This window comes from Cydia fagiglandana, chromosome 26 (genome assembly GCF_963556715.1).
Source record: "Cydia fagiglandana chromosome 26, ilCydFagi1.1, whole genome shotgun sequence".
In the NCBI taxonomy this organism is placed as follows: Eukaryota; Metazoa; Arthropoda; class Insecta; order Lepidoptera; family Tortricidae; genus Cydia; species Cydia fagiglandana.
In genome coordinates this window covers 3,916,722-3,935,841 of record NC_085957.1, presented here as the reverse complement: position 1 = coordinate 3,935,841, position 19,120 = coordinate 3,916,722, and the positions used below count along the sequence as shown (strand labels likewise).

The 19,120-nt window shown below is 39.1% G+C and overlaps 1 protein-coding gene and 1 long non-coding RNA gene across 3 annotated transcripts in view; both read left to right on the top strand.

Annotated features, from left to right (window-relative positions):
* Window positions 1-19,120, top strand: part of LOC134677536 (monocarboxylate transporter 13-like) — an 87,634-nt gene that overhangs the window by 33,436 nt on the left and 35,078 nt on the right. Inside the window, exon 2 of one of the 2 annotated variants that reach the window (XM_063536002.1) lies at window positions 13,688-13,936. In XM_063536002.1, coding sequence (XP_063392072.1) covers window positions 13,816-13,936 — 121 coding nt within the window. In that variant the 5' untranslated portion in view covers window positions 13,688-13,815. The other variant, XM_063536003.1, reaches the window with a different exon arrangement.
* On the top strand, window positions 7,787-8,889 carry LOC134677722 (uncharacterized). Its single transcript, XR_010100081.1, has 2 exons — window positions 7,787-8,389; window positions 8,562-8,889. It is a non-coding gene; the product is annotated as an uncharacterized LOC134677722 (long non-coding RNA).

The following is a 19,120-nucleotide window of genomic DNA, read 5'->3' as shown; positions in this document are numbered from 1 at the left end:
TTCGGACCAATGGAGGTAAGACATTTTTTAGTTTTAGCCAATCGTGTGTGTGGCAAGCTCAGGTCATGCCGCCGTCGCGTGATGGAGCCGTGCGCATCAGCGTTGGTATGGAAGTGGTTAATGTGACACCTAACATACTTAGCCAGTTCCAATATGTAAAGACTGGGTACAGTTAATATATTGTGTTCTTTGAACAACTGCTTTGCAGGATGGTCCCAACTTACACCAGCGATGATGCGCACTGCTTTTTTTTGGAGTTTAAATACTCGTTCACGTTCCGCAGCCCAGCCCCACAGGTCAATACCGTAAGTTAGTATGGAGTTAAAGTAGCCGTAGTAGGCTTTTTTAACGTTAGTCAAGTCCATACATGGGCTTAGTCTGCTAAGGGCGAAGCAAGCCGAAGACAACCGTAGACACAGTGCGTCTATATGTGGGGCCCATTTTAAGCCGGCATCGATGGTTAGTCCCAAATATTTAACCTGGTCGACTTGAGGTACAGGTTGGCCATTGCATGAGATGTTTAATTTATTAAGTGATTGATCACTTAGGCACCGTAGACTAAAATGTATAATGTTGGTTTTTTCAACATTGAGCACCATGCCATTAGCTGAAAACCAAGAAGATATTTGGTCCATGACCATTTGCAGTTTTATTTTTAGTAGTAAATATGTCTCAGCCGCAACAATGACACATCCGTCGTCCGCAAATAGGACAAATTCGGCCTGGTCGGTTGCAGAGGTGAAGTCGTTCATTAGCAAAATAAAGAGATTGTTCCCCATACACGAGCCCTGGGGGACTGCGCAGGGACCGAGTTCCAGGATGTCAGATTTTGCACCATTTACAGACGTTATCTGTTTGCGTTCATTGAGAAATGATTTAATTACTCGGTAATAGTTACCCGTGATGCCGTAGTGGTCGAGCTTGGCTAATAGAAGTGGATGACTCACCAGTTCGAAAGCGCGCGACAGATCGCAGAAGATCGCAGCGACCTGCCTCCGCCCGTCCAAGTGGCCCATTACTCTGCCTATTACGTCACGCGCCGCGTCAATTGTTGATCGGCCCGGCTGATACGCATATTGCTGTTTATTCAACATTTCATTTCTATAGAAAAAATACATTAGTTCGTCACTTAATAATCTCTCAAAAACTTTTGAGAATATCGGAATTAGCGAAATAGGTCTATAATTCTTTAACGCGTGTTTCTCTCCCTTTCCTTTGTACACAGGCTGAACCTTAACCTTTTTTAAGTTAGTGGGATAAACTCCGCTTGTTACGCAGTCATTAAATAACCTGGTAAAAATATCTATAATGTATGGCGGAAGTAGGTCAAACAAACGTGTCGACATATCATTAATATCAGTTGAGCTCTTACGTTTTATTTTATGCACAACTTTGGCCACTTGTTGATAAGAAAACCCATTGAAGTGAAATACGCACCGATGTCGCTCGATATGCTTACTCAGATACTGGAGTGCTAATGGAATGTCAGTGTGTGCTCGTAAATTAATATTTGCGCTAACGTAAAACCGGTTCAGATCTGCAGCGACGGAGGCGCATCGTTGCGCATCGCTCTCAGCCGTTGATCTGCTTATCAGTATATCGATTGCGTCACCTTTGTTTACTTGCTTACCTGTTTCGGCGGCAATTACGCGCCACGACGTACGGCTAATGTTGTCACTGTTGGCTATTGATTTATTGATAAAATCCCTCCGACTTGTACATAGCTCTTTAAAGTATGAGGTTTCGAGTACTGACAAGTCTTTGGGTAAATGACAATTGTCAGGGTTACTACACATTTGTTTTTTGGTACTTCGTAAACGTGAGCGTAGCTCCCTTACTGATTCATTTACCCAAGACCTGGTTACACTTTTATGAGGATATTTCCTTAAAGGAAAATGTAAGTTATAATAATAGGTAATTATGTCTAGAATTGAATTCACGATAAGGTTTACACTAACAGGTTTATTCAAAAGAGATGTCCAGTCATAGTCGTTTAAACTTAAAATAAATTGGTCTATATTTAATTTAGAGAACAGTCGTTTACATACGGTCTTATTACATTGTTGAGTAATGTCAATTTTAAAAGTTATAATGGTGCATTTATGGTCGGATACATGCATTTCAAAACATTCTGTGCTTAATATTTCGTGTTTCGACATACTGGTATAAGCATGATCTATACATGATGCTTTTGTTTTACAGATTCTTGTAGGGACAGACACAAGTGACCTGAGTCCAGCGGACGACACAGAATCGATCAGCAGTTTTTTTTCAGTTGTGTTGGTTATTAAGTCTATATTAAAGTCACCCACAATGAGCACTTTGTATTGTTTAAATGACGGGAGTTCAATTAACTGGTTCAGTGAATTGAGGAATGTTGTGAAGTTATTTTTCTCACCTGGTTGTGGCGGTGGTTTATATACACATACCACTATTACATTTAGCCCGACGAGCTCGGTTGCGCAGGCCTCAAAGTCCATTTCTTGGCAGAGTTCAGAGACTTCGTGTCGTTCTATGGCTAGAAGAGACGACCTGGTGAAAATGCAGACGCCTCCGCCTTGATGTTTTGATCTACAAAATTTTGCACTAAGTTTAAAGTTCATAATGTTAACTGACACTATCTCGGCGGATGATAACCAGTGTTCCGATAAACATAACACATCTTTTTTATTTAAAAGTTCGAGTTCGCATTCTAATTTATATGTCTTGTTTTTCAATCGATTGATATTTTGGTGAATAACGGTTATTTGTTTTGATTCAATTATTTGTTTTGTTGTTTTGATGCCGGTGAGTTCATTTGTAGACTGCTGCAGGACTTTCGGGCGGGCCTCTCGCGCGCCGGGAGCTGCGACGAAACCACTCGCTGACTTCAATTCCTGGCGGCCAGCTACTCGGATTCATGAAATAATCATACTTGTCACTAGGTAATATGATTGAGAAGGAAGCGTAGTACTTGTGTTTCAGTTTTAATTCCTCAACTTTGTATCCCTCGCAATCATTTTTCTTTTTCATGTATCGTTCTAGGCTATCAGCTGTAGTGCCGGTTTTAAAAAAGCACGCGTGTATGCGCCTCACTCGGTCCATTGTCTGTAATTCCGGATCGGCAGATCCATTGCCCTTAATTGCGGATCTTCGGATTAATTTTCGCGTCTTCTTTCGAGACCGTTGTTCCTCCCATAACTGGTCATCGTCTTCTTTTTCAGTGACATCCAAGTTATTTGTTGATAAGGATTCTGGCGTTGACTCAGGGTTGATTAAGCCCGAGTTCGCAATCTGAGAAATAACTTCATGTTCTTTAGAAACTGTCGGTGACTCGTGTTTCTTATTTGCGGTTGTGTTTGCGTCGGTTGCATCTGCAACCTGTGTCGGGGACGCCGCGGGAGCGTTCGATTTTCGCCTTTGTGTCACACGGCTAATAGCCGCAGATGCGACGAGTCTTGCTTGGCGCGGCGGACGCGGCTGTGCTTGTGTTGGTGTAACCGTTGGTTTTTTTAGCTGTAACTGCGTTGTAGATTGTTTTTCGTCCATCTTGCTCGTTAGCTCACGTATTAGTTGAGCCTGATTTGATAATTGCGAATTTTGCTCACTTATTACATTTTCCAAACGATTTACTTTATCCACTAGTTGCGACACAGTTTGAAGCACTTTTTGCACATTACTTTCAATGCTATTTAAAGACATTTTCTATTATTTACGAATAAACACAGCGGAGTAATCTCTCACGCGTCCGTTCCGGCGCGGGGCGCGGGGGGGGGTGAATCACTGATGATTGGTCATATTACCGATGTGGTGGGTCCTAAAGGTGAACGACCCTTTTGATTCACTAAATGGCGACTTATTTTTTCCAGGAATTCTCAGTATGCCCTTACACTAATTTTATACATTTTGCGTTTGCGTTAAATCCGGTAGTTCTGATTTTTTGCAGACGTGTTTATGATGTTGGCCCAATGAATAATACAAGTTAAGCAAGTTACTTCGAGCGCTGAACGCAACTTTGTCAAATATCGAAAAATCCGCGAAAATTTCGGTTTTCTTTTAGATTTGGGCGATTATAACCCTAAAGGACTAGTTTTTGATAGTACCTTCCTTAGACGTTTTTAAAGAAGACTAAATTTGCTACAATACGAGATTAGAACTGTCTCTGTAGATTGAATAGTTTCCGAGATAAAGGCTTTCAAAATTTTGATTTTTTTGAAATTGAGCTCGTAAGCTAAGTGAGTGCAGTGAGTATGCACTTTTGACTCAGGGGATGCTGCTTGGCACGATTGTTCCTAAGGTCAAACAAAGCTGATTTGGCTCAGTAGCTACGAGATCGTACCGTGCCTACCCCCCAAAAAGGGAGGGGAAAAATCGGATCCCCAAGTCCCAGGTTGTTTTTTTACTTTTGAGTACTAATTTGACCCTTTACTGCCTGACCCTTGACTGCTCTTTCCCTTACACTTCTTTGTCAAAGTACTCAGTCCGAAATCAATAAAGGTCCGTGATTCAAACTATTCTGAGGTCAGATTTGTGTGTGCCTCAGTAACCAGGTAACCACCTTCGGCGCATATTAAAACTTTTATAATCCAACTTATTTTGATATTTTTACATTCGCAGTTTCTTGCTCGTGGCTTTTGGTAAACGCGATCATGACCGAATTTTTATACAACTTTTTTTAGAGAAGGATTTTTGACCGTTGATTGACCACCACACAAGTGATAAGATTTTTAAAATACGAATTGACCTCCTGGAGGTAATTGAATGCTGTAATTTTAGCTCACCGTTAGCTTGTTATGCGTATCACATACATTACGTTACGAGGGTTGCACTGAAAATGTCGGGAATAGAGAAAACTGTCGCATCTAGACAGTCAATCTTTATTTTAATGCATACTTAAACTCAAACTGACCACGCATATAAATTTTCTTTTGAAAGTAATCATTCTGTAATGCACACGGCTCATAATCCCAAAGTCCTTTTTGTATGGCGATTTTGGGGCCTTAGTGGTTTTGTATGAAATTCGTAAAGTAGCCAACGGAATTGAAGTTTTTTTTACATATATCTATATATAAAAGATTTTTTTACTGTTGTCATATGAATATTTAGGAATGTCGAAATCTGCCGATATGCAACTTTTTTGGCAGTCTTTTTAATTAACAACACAAATGCGATTTTAAATTTTGACGTCGCTTTGGAATGACATGCTTCTTTAAGATCACCCATGGGATAAAATGAAAGCGACTTTCATACATAATTTTAACTGCAAACGAGCGTACGATGAACTCTAGTTCATAAAAAAATAACAGAAGCCCATTGTAACTTTTATTTGTTCGCTGAGGGCATATTGAAAACCGTTTAAAAATGTGATCCGAAAAATCACTTGGCCAAAAATTCAAATAATGTTCGACATACAATTTTCAAATTGTCAGTAATTTTTAAATATAAATGACAACCAAATGGAATATACCTTAAAAGTTTTATAAAGAGTTACATTTTTATAAATTATATGCCTCATTCTATTATGTTATTTCTAAGTGTCCCATTCCCGAATATTTCAGTGCGACCCTCGTATGCTTATTATTTTTTTTAACAGTATGCCTCTGAGTGATTATTTTTTTGCAATCCGGTTGCCAACCAACCGTAAGGTATGTGATTTGTATAGTAATAAGATGCGAGATTTTTTGCTTACTGAGCTTACCGGTGTTTTATGTACAGTCGCCATCAGATATATCGGAGCGGCCAAGGTGCTCACAAATATCTGAACACGCCCTCTAACGCCCTGACAATAGAGGCGTGTTCAGATATTTGTGAGCACCTTGGCCGCTCCGATATATCTGATGGCGACTGTACAGTAATAATATAATCCTACCTCCTACCTACCTCCACCTACTACTAATTATACTATACTATAATCACAGAATAAATAATAGTACTACCGTACAGACAGAGTGGAACTATTCCTTCGGCTATTTAGGATTGTCAAAATTCAAGTCATTGTCTTATCTGTGGTCGGCGTGCACGCAAAGGGACGTCAAGTTGTGTCAACCCTAATAATTACTCGGAGCAATGCTGAGCCGAACGGAGCCGAGTTTGCCCGAAGGGAGGAGTTTCGCTGCTAGAGCCCCACTCTAATTTCGAATCCTCACTGTTTCGCCTCGTGACCTCAACCACAGAATAAACATAAACATATTTTTTTCAAAAAACACGTATTTCAAGAAAAATAATATTACTAGGTACAGTAGACTCACTCTCTAACAAAACGCGTCTGTCACGATCAGCACAGATATGGCCGCTAGGTGGCGACAGCGCCACGCGCGGCTTATGGCAAACCCCAAAATTGAGGTCGAACGGATTTACTTTTAGCTACCTGTAGCAAAGCGACGAAATCTAGGAGTGAGCCACGCCTGCCTCAACTCTCGTGCAATACCTATATCTTTACGAACGCCCTTGACATGACATGTCATATAACATGTCATTAAATTCCACCGACTGTAATTACTGCGTGACAACGCGCACAATGCCTTTATTAAGCCTACGTCATCTGCTGTTGTCATGAAATATTCCTATCCTCTCAAGGCCCAAGGTCCTATCTACAGTACTTATTCATTTCGATGAAAATTAAGTCATATTAAATTGGAACAGAGTCGCATTTGTTTTGATTCGTTCAATTTTCAAACAAAACCAAAATCAACTCTATTCCCTGCGCTAAAGATTCAAATTTTGGTGGCAAATTCTGGATTTTTTATTTGTATGGCTGGACCTTAGGAGGCTATTAGAAATATTAGTGTTTAATAAGAAATATTGCGAATTTAGGTCAGTAAAAAAAACCGGTCATGAGCGAGTCCGACTCGTGCACTAAGGGTTCCGTATCATTACGCAAAAAACGGCAATAAATCACGTTTGTTGTATGGGAGCTCCACTTAAATATTTATTTTATTTTGTTTTTAGTATTTGTTGTAATAGTTATCACAGTTCATGAGATACAACCTGGTGACAGACAGACGGACAGCGGAGTCTTAGTAAGGGTCCCGATTTTACCCTTTGGGTACGGAATCCTGAAAAAAGTAGGCGTGATTGGTTTTCCTCCCATAGAAAAATTGAATTACGTTCCTTTTTTTACTGATAAGGTGGGTTTGTGGGTTTTGAATTTAGAGATTTAAATCAGGCAACAAGGCCCATATCACAAATACCTTACAGACTAACAGACGTAAATATGTATTTTATAAACTTAAAACTAAACACTATTTAGGCGACAAAACGGCGTGGCTCCGTTGCATCGTCTGATCTTGTGCCGGATTCGGCAGTTTGCCCCGGAACCTCCGAAACACGACACCTTTCGGCCAGAAGTCGGCGCACTCGATGGTCCCCTGCGCAGCGGTCGCGCACCACAAAAGAGCCAAAATAAATAGAGGGCAGTATAGTATAAATGGGAGAAACGAAAGCCTCAAGACTCCGATGGTTCGGGCACGTGGTCCGAATGGGTGAAGATCAAGTTTTGGAGTTTGGAGAGCGTACACGGGCCGTCCGGATGGTCGACGACCGGTTGGGCGTCCTAGGTATCGTTGGAGCGATGAGGTCATGAAAGATCTGACCGAGCCCGGTGCCGTCGATTGGACAGAAACGGCACTAGACAGAGAAGCATGATGGCGGTCTTTAGTGTCAGAGGCCAAGATCCACTTCGGGTCGCTGCTCCACGGCAGTAAGTAAGTATAGTATAAATGCCATACCATCAGTAATTCAGTAGCATGGATGGTAACAAACAATAGGAAGTGTGCAAGGCTGAGAGCCAATCAGAGGCGTACAACATTTCATATTTTTAAGTGCTACTTTTTATTGTCTACATCGAAAAAACGCACTAATTTAAGGTACCCGTATTTTTTTTATTTTGCGTAAGTCCTATATTTTGGTCATAAAATCTATTTATATTGTTACTTGAAACAAAAGGGCGTATGTAACAAACGTCATTTGTGAGAATCGTGACGTCACGGATCTGTTTCATACACTGGAAAAAACGTTGAATTAATTTACGTTTGAGCATAGACAACAGTGCGAGTCACATAACTTCAAACGTTAAAAATAAAATCACAAATTAACAAGTGTCACAAACTTCAAAACTCAAGTCAAACGATTGGTTTTCATCCCGTTTTCAATAATATTTGTTTCTAGAAATGCCTCGTATTAAACATTGTTTTTTCAAAACATGCCAAAACAACACTGGTTTGTCGGCGAAAAAGAAGTTTTTTACTGTTCCGACGGACAATAAAGCTCAGTGGTGTGCAGCAGCCGGCTGGGATCATGTACCTACAAGGGCATTATTTATTTGCGAAGATCATCTGAATGTATGTACCTAATATCAGAATGTATGTAACTATGTACTATGAAGTGCCGGTATAGCTCGGTGATAAGACGCGTGACTTTCAAACCGGAGGTTGCGGGTTCAAACCCCGGCCGTACCACTGGGTTTTTCGGAACTTACTAACGTACGAAATACCGTTCATTACCAGTCGCTTTATTATTAGTATTATTGCCAAGTTAACTCTTATATGTGATTGAAATGCCGGGACGTTCTTAAAGGTAGCTAGGTTACCTATTGTGGGAGTATAAATAGGTCATGGTTAAAGAAAGTACCGTAGAGTCCATTAAAATGCAGGGTCGTTTGGAAAGTCGTGATAATTCAGTGTCGTAAATAATAAAATCACACAAGAAAAATATCCGAACAATGTGAACTGTTAGTAAACCATTGTCAAGTGTCACTGGTAGTGAAGTGACAATGACAATGACAATGTCAACCCAATCGGAAGTCATTTCTTTGCTTGTAGTGGCAGAACTGAAGCAGCTGGGTGACGTCAATTTCCGTTTTAACTATTTTTAGAGATTTTGAATACAAAAAATCGTAAAAAATATATAAAATATATTTTTTTGTAATCTACAGGAGCCCCTCTCGAAATGGTTTTCGATTTAGGGATATTGAAATTTTTGAAATGTTGTCAATTGATTTCACGGCACACGGTCGCGAATCGATTTGCCGTTCCAACTATCCGTTTACGATCTCCGTTATTTTTTAACCCTTTTCTAGGCCGGACCAATCTACTAGGTTTTCCAAAAAAAAAAATCAAACGTACCTGGACTAATCTACAAGGTTCTCACAAAAAAATCAAATATATTCAAATTAATCCAGCTTTGATAATTTGAAGACAAGTCCCATTTCCAGAAAGTGCAATCTAATTAGATACCGGAATGCTAAAGTTGAAATTCTATTGGCGGTTATGTGGTCAATAAATCGTACTATGCCTGGAAAAGGTTTAAGCTAGAGATCGCGAGGCGATTAAGATACCTCAAGATGGTGGGAGAAATCGGGAGTAGCTCGAAAACCAGACTCGAGGACACCAAAAGGTTTTCCAGAGGTGAAATTTGCCGTATATCTGTCTCAACGCTCATCTCATCTCCCCAAATTCGTTGTGGACGTTCGCAATGGAATGTCCAATTTAGAATCCTAAATGGCTCAACAATCACGGAGTGTGACTGTATATCCCTCTCTTACTGACTAGACTAAAACATTCGGCTAAGTATCGGAGGTTGTCTTCAAAAACAATTAAGATATACGTAATAGGTGTAATAGTCATTCTTCTTCTTCTTTTCGTGTAAAGCGATCAAACTTCTTAAAACTAAATTTTTGTCTGCCAATGCTTTGCCACTGTAATAGTCATTTTGGCTACGGAAACTTAAAAAAATACATACCGACCGGCTATTAACCCTAGTCTTGCCTGATGGGAAGTAGCATTAAGGGGCCGACTGATTAAAAGTCCGCCGGACGGTATCGGCCTGTCAGTTAGAACAAAATTTTGACAGTTCCGAACAACTGACAGGCCGAGACCTTCCGACGGACTGTTAATCAGTGGGCCCCTTTAAAGCCAAAGATATACAAAATATAGAAAATTTCATCGAAATCATCAAGAGCCGTTTCCGAGATCCCCGAAATGTCTGCTGGACATAGGCCTCCCCCAAAGAGTGCCACAATGACCGGTCTTGCGCCACCCGCATCCAGCGGACTCCCGCGACATCCCTGAAATATAATAAATATATAAATAAACAAGAGTTGCTCGTTTAAAGGTACCTATTAATATATTTAGATAGATAGATAGATATAAGAATGTTGAATCGACGAAATCTAAATCGTATTTTTGGGATACAGACGACGGGAACGAATTCCATTCGTGTCTTCTCGATTAACAATTCAAGTGAAATGCTGCCAGAGGCTATTTTTAGTTTTATTTAGTTTATTCATAGATTGGCTTAGTTTTCAATATTATTTATAGACGAACTAGTGTCATCTTTGTATAGTAATCAATATTTGTTAGCCATTTAAACACATTTTCCTCCCAACGTTATTACACTTAAGGTTAAATCTAGGCCTCATATGGTTTGTTCGTACTTTCAAGTTCTTAACGATTTTAACGCTAAGAATACTTAAAGGCGTCGTGATTATCACGTGTTGTGTTGTGCCCATGACGCCAAGAGTGCTCATGATTGTATGCTTAAGTAGTCAAGTTATATTTGACACAGGTTGTTTTTTCTTGACATTACTAAAATTAAATTACACAAACGGGTGAATATGTGTACAAAACGCGAGAGTTTAAAGTGTTATATTACTAAAATTAACTTCTATAATCTTAAATATTAATTCTAAAATCTTAAATATTAAAGATTATAACTAGGTTAAGAACGTGTAGGTAATGTTATTATTTTTTGTGAAATAAACAGATTTAATTTTTAATTATATTTTTTTTAACTAAAAAGTACTTGAACATACATTTTAGCTGGTGCTATTATATCTGTATTGCATACTACCCTAGGGAGAAACTTTAGTAAAAGTACGAGGATTTTCTTTCGGTTTAATCTTATCCTGTTACCTCAGGCTTTAGAACGGCTTTTAGCGGTTTAACTAAAGTCGCAGAAAAATAGAAACCTACTCACGTGCCAACACTTACTTACCTTGATAACGGCTTAGTAAAGTAAGCTAAACCTAAAAAGAAGTTGTGGAGTATTTTTGCTAGGTACCTAGTAGATAAAAGATTCCAAACTCCGACAAAACCAACCATTCGTCCCAAAAGTTTAAAAAATAGCAAATTCTTGTTTTGCTTGGTCTGAGTCTCAACACTCAATTCAAAAGTCATTAAACTACGGCCAATCCGGCTCCTGGTTAGGAATTTAGTATAAGTCCTGCCCTCAAGCCAAAAAGTCTGTAGGTTACTTAGCTATACTTAACTACTTGTAAATGTGTTTTTCTAACAGGTAGATCCGTAATTGTTCCTTAAAAAACTTTGGTTTGCGCTTTGTGACCACCGGGCTACAAACAAAGAACTACCTATTACCTATTATATATGTCGCAGTCGGATCGTATAATCCGCCGTATTACATTACGGCTAGCCGTTTTCAAAAACAGGGGCGTTTTGAAATGCGGCGGTTTAACGATTAGCCGTATTGAATGCGGCTGAATGAGAACCCGCCGGAATGTATTCGGCGCCATACGTTCTTCAACACGGCTAGCCGTAATGTAATACAGCGAGTCATTAGCCGCCGCTTTGACAGTTTTTAGTTCCCATTTTTAACACTCGTGGCGCTGCCTGACAAACGCTGGGGTGTCCATCAAATCTGGAGTTTGTCGGACTGTTTCTTTTCAAAAAAAAATTTCCTTCGCAACTTAACTAGACGGACCTAACCTACCTACCTATTGATTAAGTGAGTCGCCCGTGAAAACATTACACTTTGGGGAAAAAAGCGTAGGTAGGTAATTAGGTTAGGTTCGTTAAGTAACTTCAGATGCCCGAAGGGCAAACCGCTCAGAAATAGGAGCCCCGCTTGCGGGGCTCCGTCTATTTAAGTTGTGAAGGAAATGTTTTGGAAAAGAAACACATGTAGTGCGGTGGGACCATGGTAGAAATAAATTAAATTGCAAACATTGTCAAACTCCGGTTACGTAGGCGACCGAAAGAACTGGTCACTCTACAATGTACGATGCTAAACGTGGGCCGCCTTATTGAAGAACGTATCGCAGTGACAATCCGGCTAATCGTCGAACCGCTGCATTTCAAAACGCCCCTGTTTTTGAAAACGGCTAGCCTTAATGTAATACGGCGGATTATACGATCTGACTACGACATATACACCGGGTGTGGCCTGTAATATGAGCAAAAAATTTAACTGTAGGCTGAGCGGCTACCGCGAAAACCGAAATTCTCAAATTGCGGGGATCTTTCTCTTTTACTCCAATGAAGGTGTAATTAGAGTGACAGAAAAATCCCCGCAATTTGCGAACTTCGATTTTCGCGGTTATAGCCCTGTACTCCTCATACTGACCAACATTTGTTCAGCGACTTAAAAATAACTTGTGGTTTGATTTTTAATACACTTTAAAGTTTATTCTAAGACGCAATGTATTGCGAATTTTGTTATGTTTAAGGCGTGACAAGCAATGTCAATCACAATGATATGGAGCCATTGGTAATAATATTTATTTTGTATGAAAAATAGGGAGTTTTAGTACATTATAATTTTTCAAAGTTGTTGAACAAACGTCACCGTTTGAGGAGTACAATCTACGTTTTAATTATTTGCTCGTGTTACAGACCACACCCGGTATAATCGAGTGTTGTCGAAAACCATTAAACGGATAGTAATACATATAGTAAACACAGCGGTTACCCGCCCATACCCTGAAACGATTAGGCCGGCTTCAATCCTGCAGGCCAACTCCAAAAGGCCGTATGTCACTACAGTTTACATGTGGTTACACTTTTATGGCTCTAGCGAAGAACTGCTGATATAAACTGTTTGTATTTGTAACGTGATCGTTTAATTGACTGTGTAACAACCAAAACATGCCAGTTATGTTGTGAGAAGAGAATGTGTATCACGAATTTCGTGTAATCAATTAAATCGTCGGGTGACAAGCAAAAGTCACTAAGTACCACCACAAGTTCATAGCCATAGTGAACCAAATTAGTACTAGAAGAAGGTCGATTTTTGTTTGATTTTTTTTAGTAATTAGTGACTTGTGCTTGCCACCTGACGAAGTTAAAGTAATCGCGTTGTGAATTAGTGACAATATTTTGACTTAATCAAAAGAGCTTTACAGAATATATAACGGTAACTCATACAGAAGTCTCACTGTCTAACAAAACCGATCTTAGATAATGATGCTGTCCTTCCCTAACCATTAGCTTCTCTTTTGCGTCTTTAGGGTTGCCAATTTAACGCGACACTGTTGTGTCAAACATGTCGATATATGGCTATGTCAATAAATGTTAGACCATGGAAAACTTATATTAGGAGCATTCCATGAAATTGTCTACCGTTGTCCCGTACAAACGCGAAGTTTCTGAAGATTTAAAGGTATAAGAGTTTCCTTTTCTATGACAAATGGTCAAAAATATGCACAGAAAAATAATCTCCTGCTTTAAACGTCTAGAAAAAAGTCGCAACACAGGAAATACAATGCGTTTGTACGGGATAGCCCGTGGAATGCTCCATTATCACGTATCGGTCTCTTAAGATGGTCGGCATTCGTCTGGATTATCCCAACATCCGTCCCTTTTAGCTACATTACTTTTGCCTAAATTTCATTACAGTTTTATGTATAGTTTCCCATAATATTGTAACAAGCCTGTCATAATAACTAAATCCATAACACATCTTTCTATTGTTCCAGAATTACCAACGCCAACCAAACAGAAGACTGATATACAATATACACTACATGCTATGTAGAATTATACAATAACATTCCAATACAACGCGGCATGAGCGGCGGCCATTTTGTGAACTCGTAGAAACAAGATGGCGACGGCAGTGAAGACGGTGGTGGAGGCCGACGAGGCCGAGAAGCTTCTGGAGAAGAACAGGGTGACTGTAGTGCCGCAGGAGGATGGTTTGGTGTCAGTGAAGAGCTCGAAGAAAGGTGAGTGGAATTATACAGTAACATTCTAATACAACGCGGCATGAGCGGCGGCCATTTTGTGAACTCGTAGAAACAAGATGGCGACGGCAGTGAAGACGGTGATGGAGGCCGACGAGGCCGAGAAGCTTCTGGAGAAGAACAGGGTGACTGTAGTGCCGCAGGAGGATGGTTTGGTGTCGGTGAAGAGCTCTAAGAAAGGTGAGTGGAATTATACAATAACATTCCATTACAACACGGCATGAGCGGCGGCCATTTTGTGAACTCGTAGAAACAATTGACAACGCGGCATGAGAGTATGAGAGTACTGAGATAGACACTATTTGTCGTGGAAGATATTCCATTCTGGTCTTCATCAGCAGAACATTATGGCTCCTCTACACTCTGGGCCAACGCCGGCCAATCCAAGGGACGCATTTATGCGTTAGAGCGAGCAAGTGATATTGCTATCATTCTACCTTATGGCTGCGTCCCTTGGAGTGGCCGGCGTTGGCGTGTAGAGGAGCCATTAAACATAATAACAAAAAACCGGCCAAGTGCGAGTCGGACTCGCGTTCCAATGGGTTCCGTCTCAATTTTTAACAATGTTTGTGTGGAACGTGAATAAAATCCCGTTAGGGGTCGGAATTCGGATCAAAAACTAAGTAATTAAGTCCGACTCACGCTTGACTGCACATTTCTAATAGTTTTTCCTCTCATCTATCTATTCTATAGGTATATATTTAACTATTTAGTGTTTTTTTTTTCAAATTTTAGGCCTAGTAGTTTCGAAGATAAAGGGGGGGGGAATGGTCTACAAACACCCCTTTCGGACTTTTGAAATCGGTAAAAAATATATAAGTAGATAAGAAAGTACAGCAAGGATGACGGAAAGCGGTCGATTATCTCAAATTTGAATTTTCATTAATTGATCAAAAGTTATCATTTCAACAACTCAAAAAGGAAGTATGCTACTTGAACGGTTAAACTTCTAAGGCCCACTTGCACCATTCCGCTAACCCGGGATTAATCAGTTAAACCGTTAACCTAATGTCAAATTGTACTGGTAACCATGGTAACTTCATGATTTAACTGGTTAACCCCGGGTTAGTGAATGGTGCAACTGGCCCTTACAGATGTAGGTAATTTGTAACAAGATATACAGTGTGGAAAGATAAGTCGGGCCCTGGAGGGAAACTACTACTTTAAATGTGTTTAAATGAAACAAAACTGCATTCGAAGTATTTTTCTTTTTTTTAAAATTTGGCTTGTCTAAAAAAATCTTGAGTACTAAATATTAGATTTTATGGATATTTTGTACGACAGACGAGTGTAAGACCTAATGTTTCTTGGAAAAATGTTATCATTAACTGTATCGACTAGTAGAATAAAATTGCGAGTTTTTATTTTTTGGAATTTTTAGTCGGTTCGAGTCCCCGGGCGAGGCAAGCGAGTTGTAGAAAATCATTGAATGCAGTTTTGTTTCTTTCTAAAAATAAAGGAATGTCTCCATGTGTTTAAGGATTTAAGTTAGTTTCCCTCCAGGGCCTGACTTATCTTTCCACTCTGTATACGTGACCGTAATAATATGAAATTAGATGTTATGTTATAGCTATCACATCTTTGTTATAATTAACTATTGTTAGATTACTGCATAATAAAATTACAATCTTTATAGCTCGTTTTTTTTAGCATTAGAAATAAGGTAAACAATCTTGATGTTTCTTTTAATTGAAAAACACATTTTAAAAATAAGTTACATCAAATATGTAACAATTTATGAATCTAATACTATCATTTATATTCTTCTGCTTTCATAAGTAATAGTTACTGATTTTTAAAAAGCGTTTTTCAATTAAAAGACATGTCAAGATCGTTTACCTTCTTTCAAGTTCTTTCTAATGTTAAAAAAACGAACTATAGAATTCGGAAATTATAAACACTAGAAAACACACTTCTCTTACGTCAATAATTACTATTTTTACAACTTCTACCCTCATTTTTCTTTATAAGTAACGTAGGGTAGTCCTCAATTTCCAAATGACAGATCGAATAGTCAATTAGTCATCCCGAAAAAGTCAAGCATGTTTCACCGATTTGTTTAATTCATTATAGTGTTAAGTGTTAAAAGTTATCAATATGAACACAAAGAAGCCTAGGTATAAGAAGTTGAAGAGTGAGTATTCTTTTTTTTTTATACGGACTAGCATCTTTTGTCATTAAAGAAACTGGTGACTTTGAATCCCGTCCACTTTGGAACTAGGTTCTCCTAGTTCCAACTATATCTGATGTAGTTTCTACTATATCAGACGGGATGAGCTGAAAACCCGACCACCAGCGGCTATTAGGTATAATTACAAGCTTTTATTTAGTTTCACCTGACCGTTTGTCTGTCTGTCTGTCGGTCTGTAATCAAATCTTGCAAATTAAATTTGATCCACTTCCCGATTTCCGATTGAGCTGAAATTTTGCATGCATGTATAAATAAGATGACAATGCAATATTATGGTACCGAGCTGATCTGATGATGGAGACAGGAGGTGGCCATAGGAACTCTGTGATGAAACAACGCAACGTAATTGTGTTAGGGGTTTTTAGAATTGTCTCGATGAGTATTAGAGTATTAGTAAGAAAAGTACAGTCAGCTATAAAAGCTTGTACCTACCAAAAATGAAATTTTTGCCAAAAACTTATTGAATGTCACACTTCTAGGGCAAAATACTTAGTTCTATAAATGTAAGAAAAACATACAAAATAAGAACATTTAAACTTGGAATTATGTACTATGTACTTATTCTTTTTTATTTACGGTAAGTACGTAAATTTGTCGGTTATCGGTAAAAAATGTTGCGAATTGTCGTAAAATGTACTATCGAAATTGGCATGCTTATAACGTGAAGTTAATTCAATTCGTCACTTAAACTCTTTTTATTATTCATACCTACATGTATTATGTGTGCGCTGGCGAGGTGCTAAAATGTTCTTAGCATGGCCATGTCCAGATTATTTTGAACACCTTGCCCGCTTAATTACTTCTGCTGTTGACTATTCTCGATAAGTTTTTTCTTGATTGACCCAGTTTTGGCTCAGTTTATAAATGGTAATAATGGTCAAATGGAAAAAATAGAAAAATTCGAATAAAATTCTCATTCTAATTTCACCAGCATAGTAAATCTATTTAAACCGAATGACTAAGCGCCACTTGCACCATCCCACTAACCCGGGGTTAACGGGTTAAATCGGTAATCCAGTGTCATATTGTACTGGTAACCATGGTAACTCCAGGCCCCAATTTCACCACGGTGACAAGTGCGACAGTTGTAAAACATCACTGTTGCTGACGTCACAGGCATCCACGGGCTACGGTTACCGCTTACCATCGGGCGGGCCGTATACCTGTTTGCCACCATCACTGTATTATTAAAAAAAAACTTTATTATATCGGAAAAAAACAGATATTTCTCTTGCTAAGTTTATGACAATTGTCACAAGGAACACGACAATTGTCACGAAATTCCGACATATAACTCATTTCCTGTCAAGATTCACCGACAATTCTACAAATATGTCGACTAGAAAAAAATATTCTTGTTTCACAACATAATTGTAATACATACAATTGTAGCAAAATGCCTGTCATGTTTGTAAGTATTTCTATAGAAAATATTTTATAAAATTGTAATATGTCACCTGTCGCTTGACAATTCTCGCTCGACATATGTCACTGACAATTGTAGCCGTGGTGAAATTGGGGCCAGGTTTAACCGGTTAACCCCCGGGTTAGTGAATGATGCAAGTGGCCCTAAGTGACGTAAATACACCTCATACATCTGATTGATGAATGAATAAGCAAATCAATTATTACGTAAATTAAAGAATAATCACGTGATTGATTTATTTTAAGCAATATTGGACCGTTCTGTAAGCATTATAAAGCTTAGAATAGAATAGCGAACCGTGTACTTATGCGTTTCTGTAGTTAGAAAAGCTGAATAAATGATAGATACGATTGATTTGTGGTTCAATACAACCACAATGATTGCATTCAATTATTTATTGACTTTTATCACAGAATAAATAATAGTACTAGGTACAGAAGACTCACTCTCTAACAAAACGCGTCTGTTACGATCAGGACAGATATGGCCGCTAGGTGGCGACAGCGCCACGCGCGGCTTATGGCAAACCCCAAAATTGGGGTCGAACGGATGCACTTTTAGCTACCTGTAGCAAAGCGACGAAATCGCGGAGTGAGCCACGCCTGGTACCGATGTATTTGGCCACATTGGTCGTCAGGTCGTCACTATATAAAAAGCGGTAAGAGCGTGCGACTTTCAATCCGGAGGTCGCGGGTGCAAATCCCGGGTCGTATCATACCATTGAGTTTTTCGGAACTTATGTACCTACGCAGTATCATTTGATATTTACCAGTCGCTTTTAGGCGAAGGAAAACATCGTGAGGAAACCGGACTAATCCCAACAAGGTCTAGTTTGCCCTCTGAGTTGGAAGGTCAGATGGCAGTCGCTTCGTAAAAACTAGTGCCTGCGCCAGTTCTCGGGATTAGTTGTCAAGCGGACCCCAGGCTCCCATGAGCCGTGGCAAAATGCCGGGATAACGCGAGGAGGAAAGACTACATGTATAACTTTTTGATATATTTTATTTCTAACACCACGCAAGCTCGCGAAAATCTTTATATAGGCACCTACAGTTATTCTTTATGACGTCCACATTAACGCCTATACTCTAATAGAGCGACCTAATTAATGCATTATATCCCTTATACAAATAAGAATAAGACCTAAACTTCTAAAAATGGTATTAGAAAAAGGAAACCGTGTTCGAGCAAGGATACGCAAAATGCTTCAGTATCACGCGATATATCGATCAACGACGGTCGTGAATAAAATCCAATAAGTATAGTCTGTATCTTTAGGTATTTAAATAAAAGTAAACTAACAATGCGTACATTTTCGGGTAGTTATAACATTTATTGGTTAACCGACCAAATACAAAAACGCCTGGATCTGTCACTGAACGACCTGACTTTAACCTACATTATTTGATCATGTAATGATTTCATCTACTGTAGTAGATTTTTAACCGCCTTCAAAAAAAGGAGGTTCTCAGTTTGACCCGTATGTTTTGTTTACTTTTATGTAAATACCTAAAATTACAGAGTATATTCGTAGGTTTAAGATTTATCTCAG